Genomic DNA, 18,288 nt, shown 5'->3' with positions numbered 1-18,288 from the left:
ATCATCGTGTGATATCTCGACGAAAGTCCCAGGGTGGAACGTAACCCGACAACCGAAGCGTCCGGCGTGCCGCGTGTCGATTATGCCAAACGATGGTTTAAACCGCGAGAATTATCTGTAAATTGTACGATCCGCTTGCCAGAGGAAACGTACGGTGACGGTGTTCAATGTCGCGAAGTCGTCGACTGTCTTAAACGAGTGGACGGTCGTGAGACATCGCTGCCTTTCAACCGGCAGGAACATGAAATCGAAACCCGACCACATCTCCGAGAACGCCGCAAATTTGCCCACGTGTCGTAGACATCGAAACCCGGACCGTGTCCAACCGACGCCGAGCCATCGACAACGATAATGAGCCAATCGATTACGTCGCACCAACCGTCAGGTTTCCCACGCGATTTCGTCGTTTCTTAAATCGCGACAAATTTTTCTTCCTTTCCTTCCAGCAAAATATTTTTAGCTCTCTTCTTATCACATTCCGTCGTTCATTGCGATTTTTAATATATTTCGTCGTTTTTCCTTCGTTTTCGTTTGATTGTGATAACAGCTTGGTTGGAGAGAAAAGAAGGGATTCGCGCTTGTGTAAATGTGGAACGCTGATAATTAAGCGATTCACGCGATGAATATTTGAAGGGAATAATTCGACTCGCGATCGAATAAGAGATTATACGATTAAGACGTGACTGAATCGCAGTTGCATCGCAACTACGGATAAATGACTGTATTTGTGATGTGTGTCTTCGTTTAAACGGCGGTTAAGATACCTAAGTTACTATAAAATAACTTTTCTACATCCATCCGATTAAGATTCTCGGTTTTCTCTTTTCCTTCAGCGAAAAATAAATCGACGAATTCGTTCTATCATTGTCTGTTATTATCGTGCCCGTAATTGCAAGTCGCCCGAATTAAAGATGTTTGTTTGAAAATTTAGAAAACGAAGAGTCAAGAGGCGCTATAGAAAAAAGTGCGATGTCAAGCGCAGGGACTAGGTGTAACTCCGCAGCTCAAAAAAATAGAACTCTGACCAGTCAGTCAGGACGTAGTTCGATTGCTGTTCGTATTTACCGCAATTCTACAAATATCTTTAGAAAAATATTGCTTGAAGCAATTCGTTTAACAATGAAATATTGTAGATAATTTTGAAAATTTGTAGTTTAAAGTATCTTAACGACATATTAAACGACAGATTAAAAGTTCAATGTCGACGTATAATGAAAGATATAATTGCAATTTCAGGGAGATTCCACAAGTAATACCACGGAAGATGCTTCCACCAGTAATAAATCGCTCAGTAATTCCGCTCGACGTTCGCCAGGAAAATCATCAGTCAGTCCAATTTCGCACAAGAGGCCCACATCCAGTCTGCCAGCTGGATCGACGCTTAGACCCGAAAATCAATATGCAGTGAAAAAGAAACGTTACTTGCTACTAAAGAAGGAGTTGACTGACAAACAGGTAATTATTTAGAAATGATCTATCACGAATATTCGCGCATTCGAAGCGTGATCCTCTGCTGTTACGAAAAAATCCATATTCTTAAAAATTAGAATGTCTTCAAAATATTCTCTGATCGTATAATCCAGAGACTGTCATAATTTTTCAGTCAAAAGATTTAACGCGAATTGAAATTTCCACAGAAAACCGCGCAAGATCTGTACAACGAGATGTCTCAACTGCGTGAGAAACTAATCACCAGTGGTGCCAAAGATCCGGGCAAAGTAGAAACTCTGAAACTGGAGGTTGGATCGAGCAAACATTTTCCAGCAACTGAAACAAGTTGCAACGAGGCAGCAAACGTTCACGCCGAGAAACTCTCCGTCGGCAAAGAAATGCTCGAATCCTTGGAGGATCGATTACGGGAGATCCCGAAGAAGTTGCGGAACCTTTGCCAGGAGCTGTTGGACAAACAGTCGATTTTCGTGGCTTTCGTGACGTCGCAACTGATCAAAGCCAGCTCAGAAGGGAACGACCCGGATCACACGAACTCGGAAGTGACCATGCAGCTCGAGATTCACCAAAGAGATTACGACGCTCTTAGGTCGCATATGAACGAAATACAGGAGATCGAGGAGAAGTCGATCGCCGAGTTAACGAGGAACGTGCAGCATCTAATCGACGAGTACGAGCATTCCAGGGCGAAGATAAAGGAGACGAACGCGGCGGAAGCGCAGAGAGAACTGCAAACGCAATTAAATGCTACGATGGAGGAGCTGCAGACGGAAAAAGAGAAGAATAACCAAAACAAAGAACGCCTTCGACAGACCGAGACGCAATTGCAGAAAGCACGTACGAAGATCAGGGAGATGGAGACGCACATGGCAAACGATAAGGATAAGATTCAGCAGCTGCAGGGCAACGTGAAGACCATAGAAGGTCAAATGAAGCAAAAGGATTTGGCGATAGAGGGTAGAATGAAAGACATGCAGAAGACGATGAGGAACAGCGAAGATCTGGTCGCTAAGGTGGAGAAGCAGAGGGATAGCTTCGAAGCACGGTTGTTTTTCCTGCTTTTCTGAAGTTCCTTTTTCCTCTCTTCTTAACTTGGTCTGCTTTAGGTTGGTGGAGCTTAAAGAGAAGATGAATAGCAAGGAAAACGAAGCGATAAATACGATCAAGGAGCTATCCGAAAGGCTGAAAGCGGTTACTACTGATCTTGGGATCGAAAAGGAGAAAAGGTATAAGAAAAGAACGTTTTTGATTATGAAGAATGCGGCTATTATAACGAGGGGATGGTTTTTTAAGTCCAAAAGAATAAAACAATTTGATATTTAAAATAGGCAACAAGTAAAAGACGCGTTCACAGAATTAGAGGAACGATACAAGAATCTCGAGGAGAAGAGCAAACAATTATGCGAGCTTGCGGAGAAGAATAAAGAGTTCGCTATTACAGGTACAAAAACCTGGACATAACAACTTTCCAACAAAAAAAAAAAAAAAGAAAAATAACAGGAAAATATCCGTGAATTTGCTTGGCTCCGTTAGATTAATATTTAAAAAATATCTCTTAGTCGCATCGAGAGAAAAGTGTAATGTTTGCGTTAAAATAAAATTTTAATGGGTGTTTCGTTCTACTTATCAGAGGGTAGTCATACAGAGAACGAAGTACGCCTGTTCAACGAGTTGCAGGCAACCAGAAACGAATTGGAGGCGCAGAGGCAGATGATGTTGCAGCTGCAGCAAGAGAAAGAGGAAATCATTGCAGTGATGCATCAAGCGGCCGTTAGTTTGCACTACTTTCGGGACATGTCCTCGTATAAGTCCTAAGAACTACTCGATTCAATCTCAATCATTTGTTAGACACTCTTTTACCCTGATCGAAGAGAGGGTGGTAATTTCTAATTGTTTCGCTTTCTTCTGTTCTCGTGAGCTAGTGTCGCGAGGAGGAGGAAGATTCGAGGGAGAAATTGGCTGCGGAATTAGTGTTCAAATCCAACGAAGTCCAGAAGCTGACGATGCAGTATTCGGAACTGAAAAAGGTTGCAAAAAACGCGTAAGTTGTTCTATCGGTAATGCACGAAAGTATCAAGAATTACTTTTCTAAATCCTTATGTACTAAAGCTTTTCGAATAATGCACTTTCCGAATTTTCATGGGGCGATTTAGCCAAGAAAAAAATGGGATCTTAGAAAGGCAGTTGATGGAGATTCAAACGCGGCTGCATTCTCAGTCCATGGAGGGTGGAAAAGCTGGGTTAAGCGCTCATGCGATTGAGCTTCAACAACAGGTCTCCGATCTTCGCAACAATTTAGCAGAAGTAATTCAGCAAAAGGAGGAGCTAGAAACTGTATTGACTCAGAAGCAATTGGAGTTGGAGCAACGTGACCGTGTGATGCGTGAGCAGAGCAAGTTTCTTAAAGTCAGAGACGAGTTGCTTGATATCTTGAAAGGGAAGGCACAACAGGAGAATGGAGAATTATCGACTAACGATGAGAACAATGAATATCTTGAGCAGGTAACCAAATATCATTCCTATTTAATTCCTTTCCGGATTTATGGTAGATTCGGACTACTCTCTAACACCTTTTAACAGTTAAAGTTTAGAATATACATATTTTTAAATATCGTTATAATCGTTACAACTCGTAGTTAAAAATTCTTTATATCAGTGTCAGAAGAATAGAACTGTTCGAAGAAACTGACATATTTTTGTCTAACCAGATTCACAAACAGGTAGCTGCCAAAACGGAGGCAATCCAGGGATTGTATACGACTTTGGAAAACAAGCAGTTACAGATTATGCGTCTGGAGAAGATGGTGAAGCTAATGGAGGACCACCAAGATCGAGCTCAAGCTCAACGTACGCGTTTAGAGAATCGTATTGCTCAACTAGAACTGGCTTTGCAAAGGAATAAGGAACAGCGGTACGTTAGAGGACAGTCGTCATCTTGCATACAGTTTGACATGGAAAATGAACGAGATAGATTATCTACAGATAATCAGGAGAATCTTAGCGACTCTGATCAAATTTTTTCACAAGATTCGTTCAACTTGCATTCTTTCTTGCATCGAAATCAACACGATTTGGTCGATACTAGGTCAGAATTTTTACATGATGCGAGTACTTCGCAAACTGATCATCGACAGTTACACGATTACCGAGACTATATACAGCGACAGACATCCTCCGACGAGGATCAACCTTACATTTGTGAACGTTGTCGCCAAGAAACATCCGCAGAGAACAATCAACTTTGGTCAAACAAAAACGATTCTACTGACAATACTAACGAATCTTTTCGTAACTGGTTGACGAACGTGTCTAGTCACAAAATAACGCAAGATTCGATAAATACTCGCGACTTCCAAAATGATCGATATTTTTATGACTTACCTTCGATGGATAAAAATAGAAGGTATACTTCCGAGATGTACAATTTGGACGAAGAGTTTGATAATGTGAATGATAGTAGCAGGGAGTCGCAAAATCCTTATCAGAGAGATTATCATCAATATCGTCATCTTCATCATCGTGCTCGGTCGCCGCTGGTAAATAAGACCGTGCCTCATGGTGTCGCCTTGTAAACTACTGTACATAGCTTCCTTTGTTAAGAGACTGTTGATGTTCAACACGTACAATATCTTGTTGCAATTTTGTAGGATGTGTTTCATCAACGTAGGAATAAATGGCTTGGTTTTGTGGTGTTATTAAATCTCACATACGCAATTCTCTTGAATTATTTTATACACAAAACTGATGCAGTAGACAGCTGATGCAAATAATGCATTGAACGTAATTCAATTAAATTTTCTGAAAATATTACAATAAGTTTGTTACTTAATGGCTATAAATAACATTTGCAGTCGTTATTAGTATAAAAAATAAAAATTTCTACTTATGAATAATAAAAATTCATATACAACCTTTAATCATAGTTTGACATGGGAACCATTAGTAAAGTACGTTGTAAATAAATTTGTACGTTGTATTAATAAGGTCTGATTTAATAGGCTAGGTACTCCCTGCTACCGAATTTTCAATGTTATATCGTCGATACAAAAGTTCCTTACAGAGTGCCTAGCCTTTGAAACAGACCGATTTCTAATTTCTTCAACTCTCTGACCGATTTTATTTTTCTATGTTTTAGGGGTAAGGGCTTCGGCATCCTGTAAGGAACTTTCTAATCATCGTCAACGTAAATGATCTCCATCTTTGGTCGATCTCTTTGTCAAAGAGATTATTTTATGTTATTAAACATTAAGTCTTTGGTAAGCGGCACTTTACATCGTTTGCAAGATCTTTTTGATTCGATATTCGACACGATTAATCGAATCGTAGATTGTTGGCAATATTTTTGAGAAGAGGCGTGTAAATTGAGTATATGTATTTTGATTTATATTACTGTAATCGACGAGGCTTATTTATATATTTTTCTCTGTACATTTTATATGTATACTTTATTTTATAATAAAATTAATAAAATTAAATTATGCGTACAATTTATCAAACGTTATGTTAATCACTGTCATTATCACTGCTGCCAGAATATGCACCCAGTAAAGACAGACCATTATTGCTCGTCGGCTTATGCATACTTTCAGACGTATTTTTGTTTGGATTTTTACTTTCTTCCGTAGAAGCGTCAGTTTCTTTTCTTGCCACAGTTTGCGTATCTTCCTTATCGGTACTGGCAACTACGGCGTTTGAATTTACTTTGGTATTTACTAAATTTGTTTTTCTTTTAACTATGCCTAGCAAACTTTTTCTATTTGACGATGACGGTGTACTTTCAGACCACAATGATGTTTCAGATGGTTTTATTCTTTGAGTTTCCTTAGGCTTCAAAAAAAAAGGAAAAAAATAAAAAACGCTTTATAGTTTTTATAAATACTTAAAAACTACAATTAATTAACCAAAGATAAAGAAATAAAGTAAGTATTTACCTTTTCTTCGTCTGTTGTAGATTGAAACTTATTATTTTCAGTTTTACTTTTACTTCTTTTCATTACCTTTTTTGCTGGTTCACTGCTTTCGCTCTCATCTAATTCCACAATTTCTTCTTCTACAACAATTTTTTTACCAAATATCGCTTTAACACACTCTTCGTCATATTCTTCTTGCTCTTTCTCTGTTCTTTGCTTGGCTGCATCTGTATCAAATTGTTCTAACATTTGATCATAATCGATAGTTTGTTGTCTACGATTCAAGTCTTTCAATTCCTCTAAAGATTCTAACAATTCCAATTCTTGTTTCGATTGCAATGTTCTCTTCTCTAAGAGTTTCATCGGATTGGTAGCTTCTTCCTCTTTTTCTTCATCTTCCTCTCTCTGCGCTTGTTCTTCCGCTAACTTTAAGGCCATAAAATTTCTGGTTGCACCCGCTTCAATCTCATAATCCGTATTCTTGGGATCTGTTTTAAAACTTATTTCTTGCAGGCATCTAGTACATTTTATGTAAAACCTGTAAATTCGTATTCCTAAATAATCATCACCTTCGACATCTTCTTTACGAGCATTAAATTTTTTTCCTTTGTAAATGTATTCACCGCAAGTTTTGCATCTCATATTGAAAGGAGCCATCAAACGAACTGTATATTGTCTATTTCGGGCTAATTTCATACGAGGGATTTTTGACGGATCAAAATCCGGCGGATAATATTTCTAAAATATAAAGATTATGATTAATGTAATAAATTAATGCATGTTAATATATATAATCAATCTACACAATAATATAAACGTATCGTCGTTTAATTTAATGCAATTATTTGTGAAATTTTACTTACGTTTAAAACTTTACGCTCCGACATGTTTCTGGTTTAATGCAATAAGATTATTAACACAAAATATATTATAGGACACAAATAAATAGGTAGTTATACAACATAAATATACTTTAGGTTATCTTTGCTGTAAACTACTTGCAACTAAAGTACACTATTCAGTGCTGCCACCCTTGCTTATGGAAATCTACGCATTCTATATTAGTTTTAATACTCCAACGTTGGTACACGTGATATTTAATTGCTTGCAAATATGAAATATATAAACTGCGCGCGCGATTATTCGTTAATTCCGCCATTGTGTTTTTTGAAGTTTAAGCGTCATTAGTTCTTGTGGTGGAGAGAAGCGTTGAACATAGGTATGTAAGAAAGAATCATTAAGAATCATTAAAAATCATTGCATCAAAGACTCCTATTGCACGTAATAAGAGTTAGCGAACCTTTGAATAGTTCTTACTTCATATTTTTCAGTGATTGACAGGTGTATCACATTATCAGGAAGCGTGTGTTGAAGCTGTATAAAAATGAGGCTACATCGCAGCATCCAAACCTCAACGTTCAACGGATTCTGCTTGGTGAGTGACTTTTTTAGTCTTTTCGTTTACTTGGCTCATAGTCATTACGATTGTTAAATAGAAAAAGTAGGAAAGTTTTCGTAACATTTCAACCTTTAGATCGTAGTTTATACTATTTTTACTATTCCACTTTTGAGTATGAAACGAGAACCAAAATGGCGGAAATTCAAATCTCGGTATAACCGTTTCTGGAATGATCGAACTATGAAATTTAGTACGAAGTAGCTAACGTTCAACGAAATCTAATCGTTCCCGTTTTTGCTACTTATAATGTTATTTTATATACAATTTATTACAAAATAAGACATGTAGCCATCTTTATGACAAACTATTACACTAATATCCTACAAAGTACAGCTATCGTTACATGGTCTTATAATCTAAGAACCAAGTACTCGACACCGACTAAATTCCACGTTCACGACGAGCAATAAACGATGACTGGTATCACAGCGATTAGCTGACCATTGTAGAATACTCTAGCTAGCGGAATTCGTTTCACGCGGGACGAATTAAAATCGGCGAGAAGACCTTCTCGGATGTTTCCCTTGGTTTCTTCTCTCTAACGTGAATTTAATATCCGTGAATATAATGCGGGCATTTGACCGAACGATGAAAGCGAGCGTACAGAAGAGACGAGTAGGCCCGTTTTACTTCGTGGAACTGGATTCAATTCGGCATCGTACGCGTATAAAGGTTATTCAGCTAAACGCAAGGTCATGGGTACATGACTTGGGTCAGTCGAGCGCGTAAAACGGGCAAACAAGAATCTTTGCGCAAAGGAAACGAGAAAAAAAAAAGGGGAAAAGAAAAAGAAGAACAGCCTTAAAGACACACCACTATCCTGCGTTCCTTTTGTGGGACGGCAAAGGTACGTTTATGAATACATTACCGGGACCACGACGTTTTAAAATCTGTTACGCCTGTGTATACGTGTTCTCCTTTCATGGGACTTTCATGGGGATTCCTCCTGGACTTGACTCTTCATGGTCTACCACGACTTTAGCTACCGAAGTTTTGCGGTTTGCACTTTTGGGCTTTTTGTTTTGCCGGCGATATGATCCTTTTTTATCGCCATTCTGAGTACAGAACTGTAGATATTGCCTTGGTATATCTAGAAACTAGATATTTTATCGTTTATTTCTTCATTCATAGCGCTACCATGAACTTTTAAGATAATCGCAGATGATCCTTATATCGGTAGCTTTGCCAGTGGGTATAACCCTTTAGGTATAACCTCGCTACGTACAGAAATTTATATTTTAATCAAAGATTTTAGAATTCTATATATATTTTGTAAACGTAGGTTCGAATGTAAGGTTTAACTGTTGTTTCACGATAAGGTAAATGGATATTGAACTTTCTCTCATAGTATAATTAAGGATTTAAAGTCATAAAAGTTCAGTTTATGCCGAGATATGAAACAGAGGTAACGGCTATCCTTGATCTAGAAATCTAAGACTTTTGGAATTTCGCAACCTTGGAAGTTAGTCTTCGAACAAACAAAAATTATAACTCTTTCGTATGATGCTATAAATTTCTACGATGTTTCGACCTTCGAATCAGTTTAAATGTTTTAACCTACTTTTGTCCCAGAGTTACGCCGACATTTACTAGCTTCTAAAAAAGTAATTAAATATTTCAGTTTCGTATAAAAGATACTGTTCGAAGCAACGTTATGGAAGTTACGCAACAAATGTAGAAGAAAAAAATGGTAGTCAGATTTTAGGAAATAATTCTAAAAATCTATAAATTCGTTTGTGGAATCTTTTCATAAAAAAACGAAACAGGCAACACGGTTTTGTACTTTCACGTTTATATAAAATATTTTAAGGAGAAATCGCGATCTAATGTACAAAGATATCTGTGATCGATCGATCTCTCTCTCTCTCTTTCTTTGGGTGGTCCATAAGTTGGCACATTCTGTATCAAAATTTTTTAAGCGCAAACAAATACAGACAATGGTATCGCGAGTACCGATTAATTGGGTACTTCGAAAGTCGGGAAATCTCGTATTCGGTATGTTCGGACTAATTTTTCTTTATAATATTCGTGTCGACGTAACTGAACATTTATCGAGAATCCATTCATAAGGATAACAGCGAAATAACAATACGTTATTTCGTGTTGTTATTCCGTAATTAATTTACCACAGAGGAATAAAATACGAGTAAACCGGATACGAAAGAGAAAATCTACTTGTTGCTTTAAAAATTTATCGAAGCACGAGATAATTATAATCGCGTATGAAGCAAAGAATGCAAAATTGTTGCCGGAACTTTTGTACGTTAGCCCCATGCTATATCTGTACAACGCAGCGAATAGCGTACGTGTTAGAGACGAAACGAAATTAGAATCAGGAAGTTCCATTGTAGGCGTCATTGTCCTTCGTTTTATCATACATCGGTTCGCCGTTATCCAGTCTGGGTTAACATTCGGACGACTGAAACATTAGCTGTTCATAAATCTATTAGAATATATTTCTCAGTTCACGGTAATTTTCTTAATGTTCGCGTTCATAGACGCAAGCTGTAATCCGCTTAGATCAACCGCTTAGAAATTAGTGGTAGGAGGCAACACGGGGCCAGACAACTTTTATTTCCCTCGGTCACGATGCAACACAATCACCGTAAATTGCATCGCAGCCTTCGTAGCGAAGGGGTTAAAGCGGCTCTGAACCCTAGATTACACGTGTCACGATGATGAATAAGATAGACTAAATAAATGCAACATTTAGGGGCGCGAGTAATTTCCAGCTTAACGAGGGAGAAATCTTAATTAATCGTTTTTCGTGCAACATGTTGCTGGTCATCGTTCCTCTGTGCCTTGGCATCTCGACATTTTTGAGTGGGCTGTACTATTCCTGGAAGCCGTTCCATTCATGGAGTGTAGATGCTGTTAGCAGTCAGCGGTGCTCATTTTATGCACGGTTTCGTACTTTCTCTTATAAAAAGACTTAATAAAGGAACGGGGGAAAAAAACGAAGACGGGAGAAAGAAGATGAGACGAGAAGAATGGCGGGAGACAGTAGCCAGGAGGGTCTCGAGGGAATCGTGTCCGTTGAAACATCGACGAGAAAATATCTATCTGTTTACTTTTTAAAGATGAAACTGTATTTGTAGATGGTTAAGAATATAACGAGGGTACGACGGACTCGCGACTCAACTGGATCGAACTTTAAATTTCGTTATTGGCTTTGGCTAACAGAACGCGTTGAAACGTAGCTGCACGGTATTGTTTTTGAGTGTACGACGTTTCGAGTTTACGCGTGATCAAAAAATCAAAGTTTTTTCTTTTTATACACCGTCAAAACCAAAGATGCCCCCATAAACGACGCGGCTATCACGAAGGCCATCGTGTACTATTGTTACGGATTACCGCTACGCACGTTTACTACAACTCGGAATGACGTAATTCCGCGTTGCTTGCTCATTGTCAGTGCAAGAAGCCAACGTATTTTTAATGTCTGATTTTATCACAATGATGTCACGCCTGATGAAATTAAAAGCGAGAATAAATTGCCATAACTCTGCTGCGAAACTAGCAACGTGCGACCATCTTTGAATACAATTTTCGTACAACGTAGATACAATATACTTTCTAAAACATATCGATTACGTTTCAGTATATTACGATATTAGAATAGCGTAATAAATATTTCAAATATTCCGTTTAGTTCATCTTTACGACTTATTAAAAATTTTTGATTTGAATATGCAAATATTAATTTGAAATTGAAATTAGCGAATTTAACCTTAACGTTTCTATTAAAAATGTTGAACTCGATAGGCATTTTTTAGTTTCTTCTACAGTGGTATTCGAAAAGAGAGACGCGCGCATAAAGGACGATGTTCGGCGAATACCAAAACCTAATCTAAATTCGAGTTTCCCCGAATCGAATTGAATCGGTTGTGCGAAGCAACCGCTTGTTTCCCTTTCTCCTTTGTTTTTCCCTTGTCCTTTTTTTTTTTTTTCTCTCAAGTTCAAACGTCTCACGTTCCGCGTTTCACAAAAACATCCTCGATAAGAAAAGGAGTGGCGTTGCGCTGCCGAAGAAGCTTTGCCAGAATTTTTCTCAGAAGTGTTTTGCACCGCACTTTTATCCCCTCGCAACCGCAAATCGTGGTATGCCGCACATTGTTATGCGCGCCACGACACACCGAGCGCAGCTTTCTTTCAACGGTCGCTGCGAACTTTTCATCGCCAAATTTCTCCTCGTTTTTCTCTGCTTCTTCTTCTTTAATTCAGAACCGATCGAAAGGGACCGATACGATCCTTGGAATGCTCATTGGCTTCCTTTAACGCGATTTTCAAGTTGCGACAGTTTGCCATGGATACGATTTCCGTCAGAAAATTTTTACCATCGCAGACCGGATGCCGTTTAGTGCTTCGTATACAAGGTGTTACGAAATAAAGCTTTAAGATATTTACAGGTTTAGAACGCTTCTTGAGAAGAATAAAAAACGTTTGTTCTATCAGGTTGTAACGCTATCGTATTTGAGACTGAGACTCCTTTCTAGCCACCGGAGAGGCTTGAAAGCGACGAGATTAACGAAAATGAATATGGTGCGACAAAGATCGTATTTTCCATGTTTCCAAATTTAGATTATATCCACCGTAAGAGAAACTCAGAGTATTGCTGTGCGTGAGAAGTTTCCTTTTCAGACATGTTATCTTCGACGAAATACTTTGAAAGATTAAGTAATACGAGACACCCTGTAGACGCAAGGCAAACACATTTCACGTAGAATCCAGTGTCGCATTCTGGCAAAGTTTCTCCCGGCAGTCGGTTAGTCAAGAAATTTCCTCTGGGTCGTTTGTCCGTCGTTGAGCCAATTTCTTAGTCCAGCCAAACATTTCCACGGTTCAAGATCGTGTATAAACGTTCGAACAGAAATCCTATGTCGATGGATACTTTAAAAGGCAGACGATACAATTTCTTAGAGAAGGCCGGCAACGAATTCTTCGCGATCCTTGCAAGGCATGCGCGCATCCTGTCCTTCTGCGAAGGAACCGTTGACTACTGCCAAATTATAAGGGAACAAAAACGGTCGTCTGCGGGCGCCACCAGACGAGCTCCCCTTTCTCTCTTCTTCCTTGCTTTCTTTTACGTTCGACGCATGATACCGATATTACGCTATCGTTCAACGCGAACGAACGTACGCTGCCCTACTGCTTCAACCCTTTTACCTATATACCTTTATTTATTTTCCACGTTTTCTTAAATCACTATCGCGACTCGTCGCTCCATTCGTTCGTCGATTCGCTCTTGCCATCGCTACCGGACTTTTTAACATATTTCCGAAGCTTTTTATCCAAGGAACGACGTTTCAGGAATGGACGAATTTTGCCACTTGTCGCGATTCATTCGCAAACTCGTTTCTCTCGATTCTTGCTTGTAAAGTTCTTCGATAGGACGAACGAGGACCTCTTGTCGCGTTTTCACCTTCTCCGAACTTTCACGCGTCGTTAACGAGCGCGCGCGAATCTATTGCCAAGGTGCGCGGGCGGAGGCCACCGGTGTGTCGATCCTCGATCACCTTAGCCGTGTAAGAGCGTAGAGCACGCTGGTTCATTGTGCAGCGCACGAAGACGCGAATGTCTGTCTGGACAAACTACGAAGAAGAGCAAGAAAGAACGTCGCGAGGGAGAGAGAGGAAGAGAGAGAGAGAGAAAGATGACAGGTCTTGCGAACGTTTCTCGGAAAGCCGAAAACCGAAACACGAGCTGGCCTGGCTCCAAGAGAGCGTCGGCATGTGTGACACCGGAGAATCACCGCCGTTCTTCAGTGGCCAATTCTCTCTTTCCTCTTGGTTCTTTGCCTTCGTCTTCGTGGTTGGTTCGTTTGGTTGCGTTCGTCGGTATACGAGTATTTACGTTGATCGCAAAAGGTTCCTCCTCTCCTAGCCGGCCAAGAAGTTCCGTGGCCCGTGTTCCACAACAGCGGCTGCGGCTCGTCTAAATGGCCACGGAGGACCATTCCTTGGCCCTTATCGAGTTTCAGCCGCGCAGGTAACGTCTTAATTGGTGTTCAGCTCTCGTGGATACATTGTCGATCGACGTACGGTGTCGAGAAATTTTAATCTCGCCGCTATGGTCCGCCGCCACGAGCCATCGACCGTACTCTCCAGGCTTCGTCGAAGCAGAAACAAAGTAGCACGCACGAACGACGGTCTCGTTTCAAATTGACGAGACCTGATACGCGATATACGCGCGCTTCTTCTCTTTCCTTTTCTTTACCTGCTTGGCTTGTTTCTTTCTACTGCACTCCCCTCTCTCTCTCTCTCTCTCTTTCTCTCTTTTTCTCTTGTTCAACGTATTATTAGGAATCTGTCGTTGTTCTCCGACCGAGACAAAAGCACTAGTTTCCACAGTCGTAACGAGATATGTCAAGTTTATCCATTTTACGGTGCGATACCACTGTCACCGTTGGCCAACGACGTTGCTCTTCGCGTTATTTATCATTGTACTACGCTTCTCTGGCGACAGTCTGCGTACTACGGTTTCGCGCTAGTACACAGACTGATTACGTTAATGTTACCACGCGAATATAGGACGTGGGAAAATTAAGACTTTATTAGACCATTGCCAGATAATTAAGCCTTTAGCAAAGACGCTGAACGAACGACGGGTTGGCGTTGGAAAAATTCGATCGAGTCGATTCTTCTTGGCACGATATTGCAGCGTGCGGTGTACGGTTTGCCTAACCTAAGCCAACGCTGGTTAAATGGATCGGAAAAGAAGGCTATCCATGGTTGAAATGGGCGAAGCTCTCCTCGAACAGGATCGGCCGTGTATTCGGTTACTGTAGCTTGTCGGAAATCCTGTTTGATCCCACGGTCCGCCGGAGGAAGGCCTCCCCGATTCGTACGTGATAAACGAAAAAACTTGCCGCAGCAACTGCAGCACCTACGTGACACCCTGGTAAAGAGATTATCGAATTCCTGCGCCCGTTCTTTTGCCTCGTACCGAAATGTTGTCCAGGCAAAAACACGCCCCGCCGATTTCCTCGTACGCGTTTGGCAAAAACCGAAATACTTAGGCCGGTTTTTGCCGATGTTTTCAGTGGTGCGCGTGCCTTTCGCTTAACTGAGTTACTTCCACCTGGTCTGCGTCCTGCCCTGACGTAATTGCCGTAAAAAGGCAAGCCAATTTTGCGATATCGGCCGATTTTCAGGAACTTACGACTCCTACGTGGGTCCGACTGTCGCCCGTTCTCCTTCCATCCGAATAAGGGAAATCGTCCCTCGAGATGCTCAGCTTCTTCTTTTATCGTATCAATTATGGGGAAAACGGCAATCGCCGTTACGATGCCAGTACCATTTTATTCTTCGTCGAGTTTCCGAAAAATAGGTGGGTTTTTAACCCATATATATAGGTGGATATTTACCTCGGTCTGATTCTTATTCGTTCGTAACAGGTCTGGAATAATAACAAATTAATTTCACGCTTACGAGATAGGGACGACGCTCGTTGTCTGCTTACGTTACGAGGGAAACGAAATTTATCGGGACGAGTCTTTTCTTTCAGGTAAGAAAAGCGTCGCTGCCTTGTGCGAACAAAAAGATCGTTGCTATCTAGCGCAAACATTGCCTTTGCACGCTGTAGGTGCAAATACGTAACGCGTGACAAGTTAGACAAAAGCTTAACGAATAGTCTACCAAATTCTAACCCATTAAAAATCACATTTCGTATGTACGTATCCGATACGCATTTAATAAAAAGCAGACTGGACCGGACATAGTTTTCGTTCCATTCCTTTCGTGCGAGACACGCTAGACGCGATCGATTCGCCAACGATCGCGGGTCCTTTTTTTTCACAGGCGGCTCGTGTCATCCTGCCGCGTTGCTAAATTGTCACGAACGAGCGGAACCGTCGAAACAGCCGTTGCATTCGGAACACACACCTCTGATCGTGCGATTAGATTAATAGTCGGAACTCGGCGACCTTGCGTCCAATCGATCGATAACATTTCCGCGTTTCCATCAACGGACTGCGATGGCTGGTATTGTTTTTTTTTTACCAATATTAGGGCGTTTCCCTTTCGATTCTGCTTTTTCACGCGAAAAGCAACTCATCGTCGGTGTCAACGTGGAAAGTTGCGAAAAGATTAGATTAAATATTTACCACTTCCTTCTCTATTCTAACTTGGCGATTCGATATAAAAATGATAGATTATTTGTGAATCTGGCGAACGAAACGTCCCGTGAATACCAACGATATTCTTTGAATCGTTCGAAATATGGTTTTTATAAAGACGATAAAAGTGTCACGTTGAAAGCACGTTTTAATATTCAGTCTCGCGCTCGAGTACTCTCACGTTACAGACGAAAGACGTCGATTGGAATTGCAATTTCAAGATCGCTTCCTGACGTGATGGTCATCATGAATGACCTTGAATGGCCTTGTAACATAGGTCGTTGAACTTGTGTTGAAAGCGGCAGTAATCAAGCAAGTGAGCCTTGGAATTTCCTTTATGCCGTCACCTGTAAAATAGTCTCTTTCGACTTGATCGATTTATTGCCTATCGAAAGAGAATGTTTCCTCGAACAATTTTCTTTTCTCCGTCATCGTTCAAACGCCTGTGCGTCGATTTCTTCATTTACCGATCATGTTCTAAACGAGAAAGACGAAAGTTGCTGGCGAAAGGGACGAGAAAGAGGAATGGATTAACCGAGATCCACGGTATTTCTATTACCATTTGGCTCTTCGAGATCCAGGGCATAGTACGAGTTCTGTCACGCTTCATATATCAGCGAACAAAATTCGTGCACCGGCTTATCGACGTACGATAGTCTATCGCTTAATTTAACGGTTTTGCTGATCATTTTTCCGCAGCAATCAGCATTCGCAAAGGCCGGCGATCGGCTAGACAACTGGTTTAACCAGACCAGTCTCCTCGATTTTTCGATCGATTCTTTCGGTGAACGTCCGATTTCTAGAATCACCAAGTCCAGTTTCTATTCTAGATCCACAGGGATCCTACCTCGCTATCAGAAATGTTCTTCCACTTCCAGGTAGTAAACTACGCCGTTCAACTGGAACAGGTTGAACGTCGATCAAAATGTTTTTCACCCTGCTCGCTTCTGTTCCGACAGACTTTGCTCGTACCTCCGATTCCATCCTAGACGAACTTCTATCGCCGTTTGGTGTTACGTTCCCAATGTTACGAAGTTATTTTCTTATTTTATCGAAGGATATTCGATGTCTCGCCGATACCGTCGTATAGATCAATGCGACTAACGTTAAAAAATAACTTTTTTATATGCATCCTTACGGTCCAAATTACGGCACGTCTGTCGTACCGATCGTTGGTCGTTAATTTTCCACGGAATAAGAGAGTTCATAGCCGCCAGCTAATAAATATATGTGGGAATCGGAAAGGGAATGTTGCAAGGATGATCCACAACGGTCGTCCTTGCAAAAACTTTCGAGAAAAAGTGGTATTACCTGATCGTACGTTCTCCGCGTATACGTGGTATCGTTGGTCACCCTGGAAATTCCATTATGTCGTACACGTGGATTTGATGTAGAAGGTATGCTTGAAAAATAAAAGAAACTTCTAACGGTGTTGTATCATAAATCTATCCAAAGTGCTTGTCTCGGTGGAACTGTTGCAAAGGTATGCTTGCTGTTTAGGATATCGTGGTTCTGGCTAGAGGGTGTTTCGCAGATGTTGAAAATTACGCAGGATCTGTCGTTTGGGAATGTTCGTCTTGTTTTGTTTTAAAGAAGAAATATCCAAATTCAGTAATAGATATAACGTAAGAATCAATAACCACCGAGACCCACTCAATTACTTGACACGACGGATCAGATCCGCAGGCTAAAAAGACATTACCCTCTACGTTTAAACATTAGATTCAGCTAGAATCGTTATAGCACTACGCTAGAATAATTTGCTTATGATTCTCAATGAGAATTGATCGTAAAATTCTTCCTCGATCTTCTCTTCGAAAGAGAATTTTCAGAGTATGGAATTTCCATTCTTTCAAGATGTTTCGAGGGTGTTCAGGTACTTTGCGACTGGTAAATGACAGACACTGGCGAATACAATTGAAAACATGTACGCGGTTCTCGCTTTTTAATCTAACGATCGATTGTTTTGATCGATAGATGTTATTTCAAAAACGGGTCAGAGAACACAAGGCGGTGATTATAAACAAAAGAGGCCAGGCCACGCGATTGTTTCGCATATAGTACCGGATGACACGACGATGCCTCGTTCGAATCTCTGGCAGATCGTCGGTGAGAGATTTCATTCGTGAATGGCAGCCTTCCTATAGCACACGTCGCGGTATGCGATGAGGTACGATAAAGACGGGCCGCTAATCGAACAAGCGGCATTCTCCGGCCGAAGGATTCTGCTTTTGATTATGCACACCGCATCGAAGATGATGCCTTCTTTGAAAAGTACCAGGCGTCATTCACGCGAGCACGCACACGCGTGACTCTCTCCCTCTCTCTCTCTCTCCCTCTCGCGCGCGCGCGCG

At 40.7% G+C, this 18,288-nt stretch overlaps 3 protein-coding genes and 1 long non-coding RNA gene across 5 annotated transcripts in view; 2 read left to right on the top strand and 2 right to left on the bottom strand.

The window, feature by feature from the left end:
* LOC100744974 (spondin-1) overlaps positions 1-4,969 on the bottom strand; it is a 33,208-nt gene extending 28,239 nt beyond the window's left edge. The window contains exon 1 of the mRNA XM_012387683.3: positions 4,831-4,969. The gene's annotated coding sequence lies outside the window, so the exon portion shown is untranslated. The remainder of the gene's footprint in view (positions 1-4,830) is intronic.
* Positions 8-5,714, top strand: LOC100744451 (interaptin-like). 2 transcript variants are annotated; one of them, XM_024368838.2, is made up of 11 exons: positions 8-385; positions 932-1,053; positions 1,237-1,455; positions 1,638-2,494; positions 2,556-2,675; positions 2,778-2,890; positions 3,080-3,219; positions 3,372-3,490; positions 3,603-3,951; positions 4,170-4,360; positions 5,585-5,714. In XM_024368838.2, the coding sequence occupies exons 1-11, from the start codon at positions 352-354 to the stop codon at positions 5,607-5,609; spliced, it is 2,289 nt and encodes a 762-aa protein (XP_024224606.1). In that variant the 5' UTR covers positions 8-351; the 3' UTR covers positions 5,610-5,714. The 2 variants fall into 2 exon arrangements, with proteins under 2 accessions (XP_024224606.1, XP_024224605.1); XM_024368837.2 differs by having other exon boundaries at positions 9-385; positions 4,158-4,360.
* Positions 5,715-5,875: 161 nt separating this feature from the next.
* Positions 5,876-7,383, bottom strand: LOC100744572 (splicing factor YJU2). Its single transcript, XM_003490885.4, has 3 exons — positions 7,223-7,383; positions 6,381-7,097; positions 5,876-6,276 (listed from the first exon to the last, which is right to left on the bottom strand). The coding sequence occupies exons 1-3, from the start codon at positions 7,244-7,246 to the stop codon at positions 5,953-5,955; spliced, it is 1,065 nt and encodes a 354-aa protein (XP_003490933.1). The 5' UTR covers positions 7,247-7,383; the 3' UTR covers positions 5,876-5,952.
* Positions 7,384-7,492: 109 nt separating this feature from the next.
* The window catches only part of LOC105680975, a 91,039-nt gene continuing 80,243 nt past the window's right edge, over positions 7,493-18,288 (top strand). The window contains exons 1-2 of the long non-coding RNA XR_001102392.3: positions 7,493-7,578; positions 7,691-7,794. This is a non-coding gene — a long non-coding RNA (uncharacterized LOC105680975). The remainder of the gene's footprint in view (positions 7,579-7,690; positions 7,795-18,288) is intronic.

Source organism: Bombus impatiens, unplaced genomic scaffold (assembly GCF_000188095.3).
Source record: "Bombus impatiens unplaced genomic scaffold, BIMP_2.2 scf_0481, whole genome shotgun sequence".
NCBI lineage: Eukaryota > Metazoa > Arthropoda > Insecta > Hymenoptera > Apidae > Bombus > Bombus impatiens.
The sequence above is the reverse complement of the archived record's forward strand: the minus strand, read 5'-3'. Positions and strand labels throughout refer to the sequence as shown.

Excerpts from the sequence above, each read along its gene's own strand:
- LOC100744451 (XM_024368837.2), top strand. The coding sequence starts at position 352 with ATGAGCCAATCGATTACGTCGCACCAACCGTCAG. Across the intron at positions 3,220-3,371 it reads CAGTGATGCATCAAGCGGCC|TGTCGCGAGGAGGAGGAAGA; the intron begins GTTAGTTTGCAC and ends CTCGTGAGCTAG. Across the intron at positions 4,361-5,584 it reads CAAAGGAATAAGGAACAGCG|GGGTAAGGGCTTCGGCATCC; the intron begins GTACGTTAGAGG and ends TCTATGTTTTAG.
- LOC100744572 (XM_003490885.4), bottom strand. The coding sequence starts at position 7,246 with ATGTCGGAGCGTAAAGTTTTAAAC. Across the intron at positions 7,098-7,222 it reads CGGAGCGTAAAGTTTTAAAC|AAATATTATCCGCCGGATTT; the intron begins GTAAGTAAAATT and ends TTTATATTTTAG. Across the intron at positions 6,277-6,380 it reads CTACAACAGACGAAGAAAAG|CCTAAGGAAACTCAAAGAAT; the intron begins GTAAATACTTAC and ends TTTTTTTTGAAG.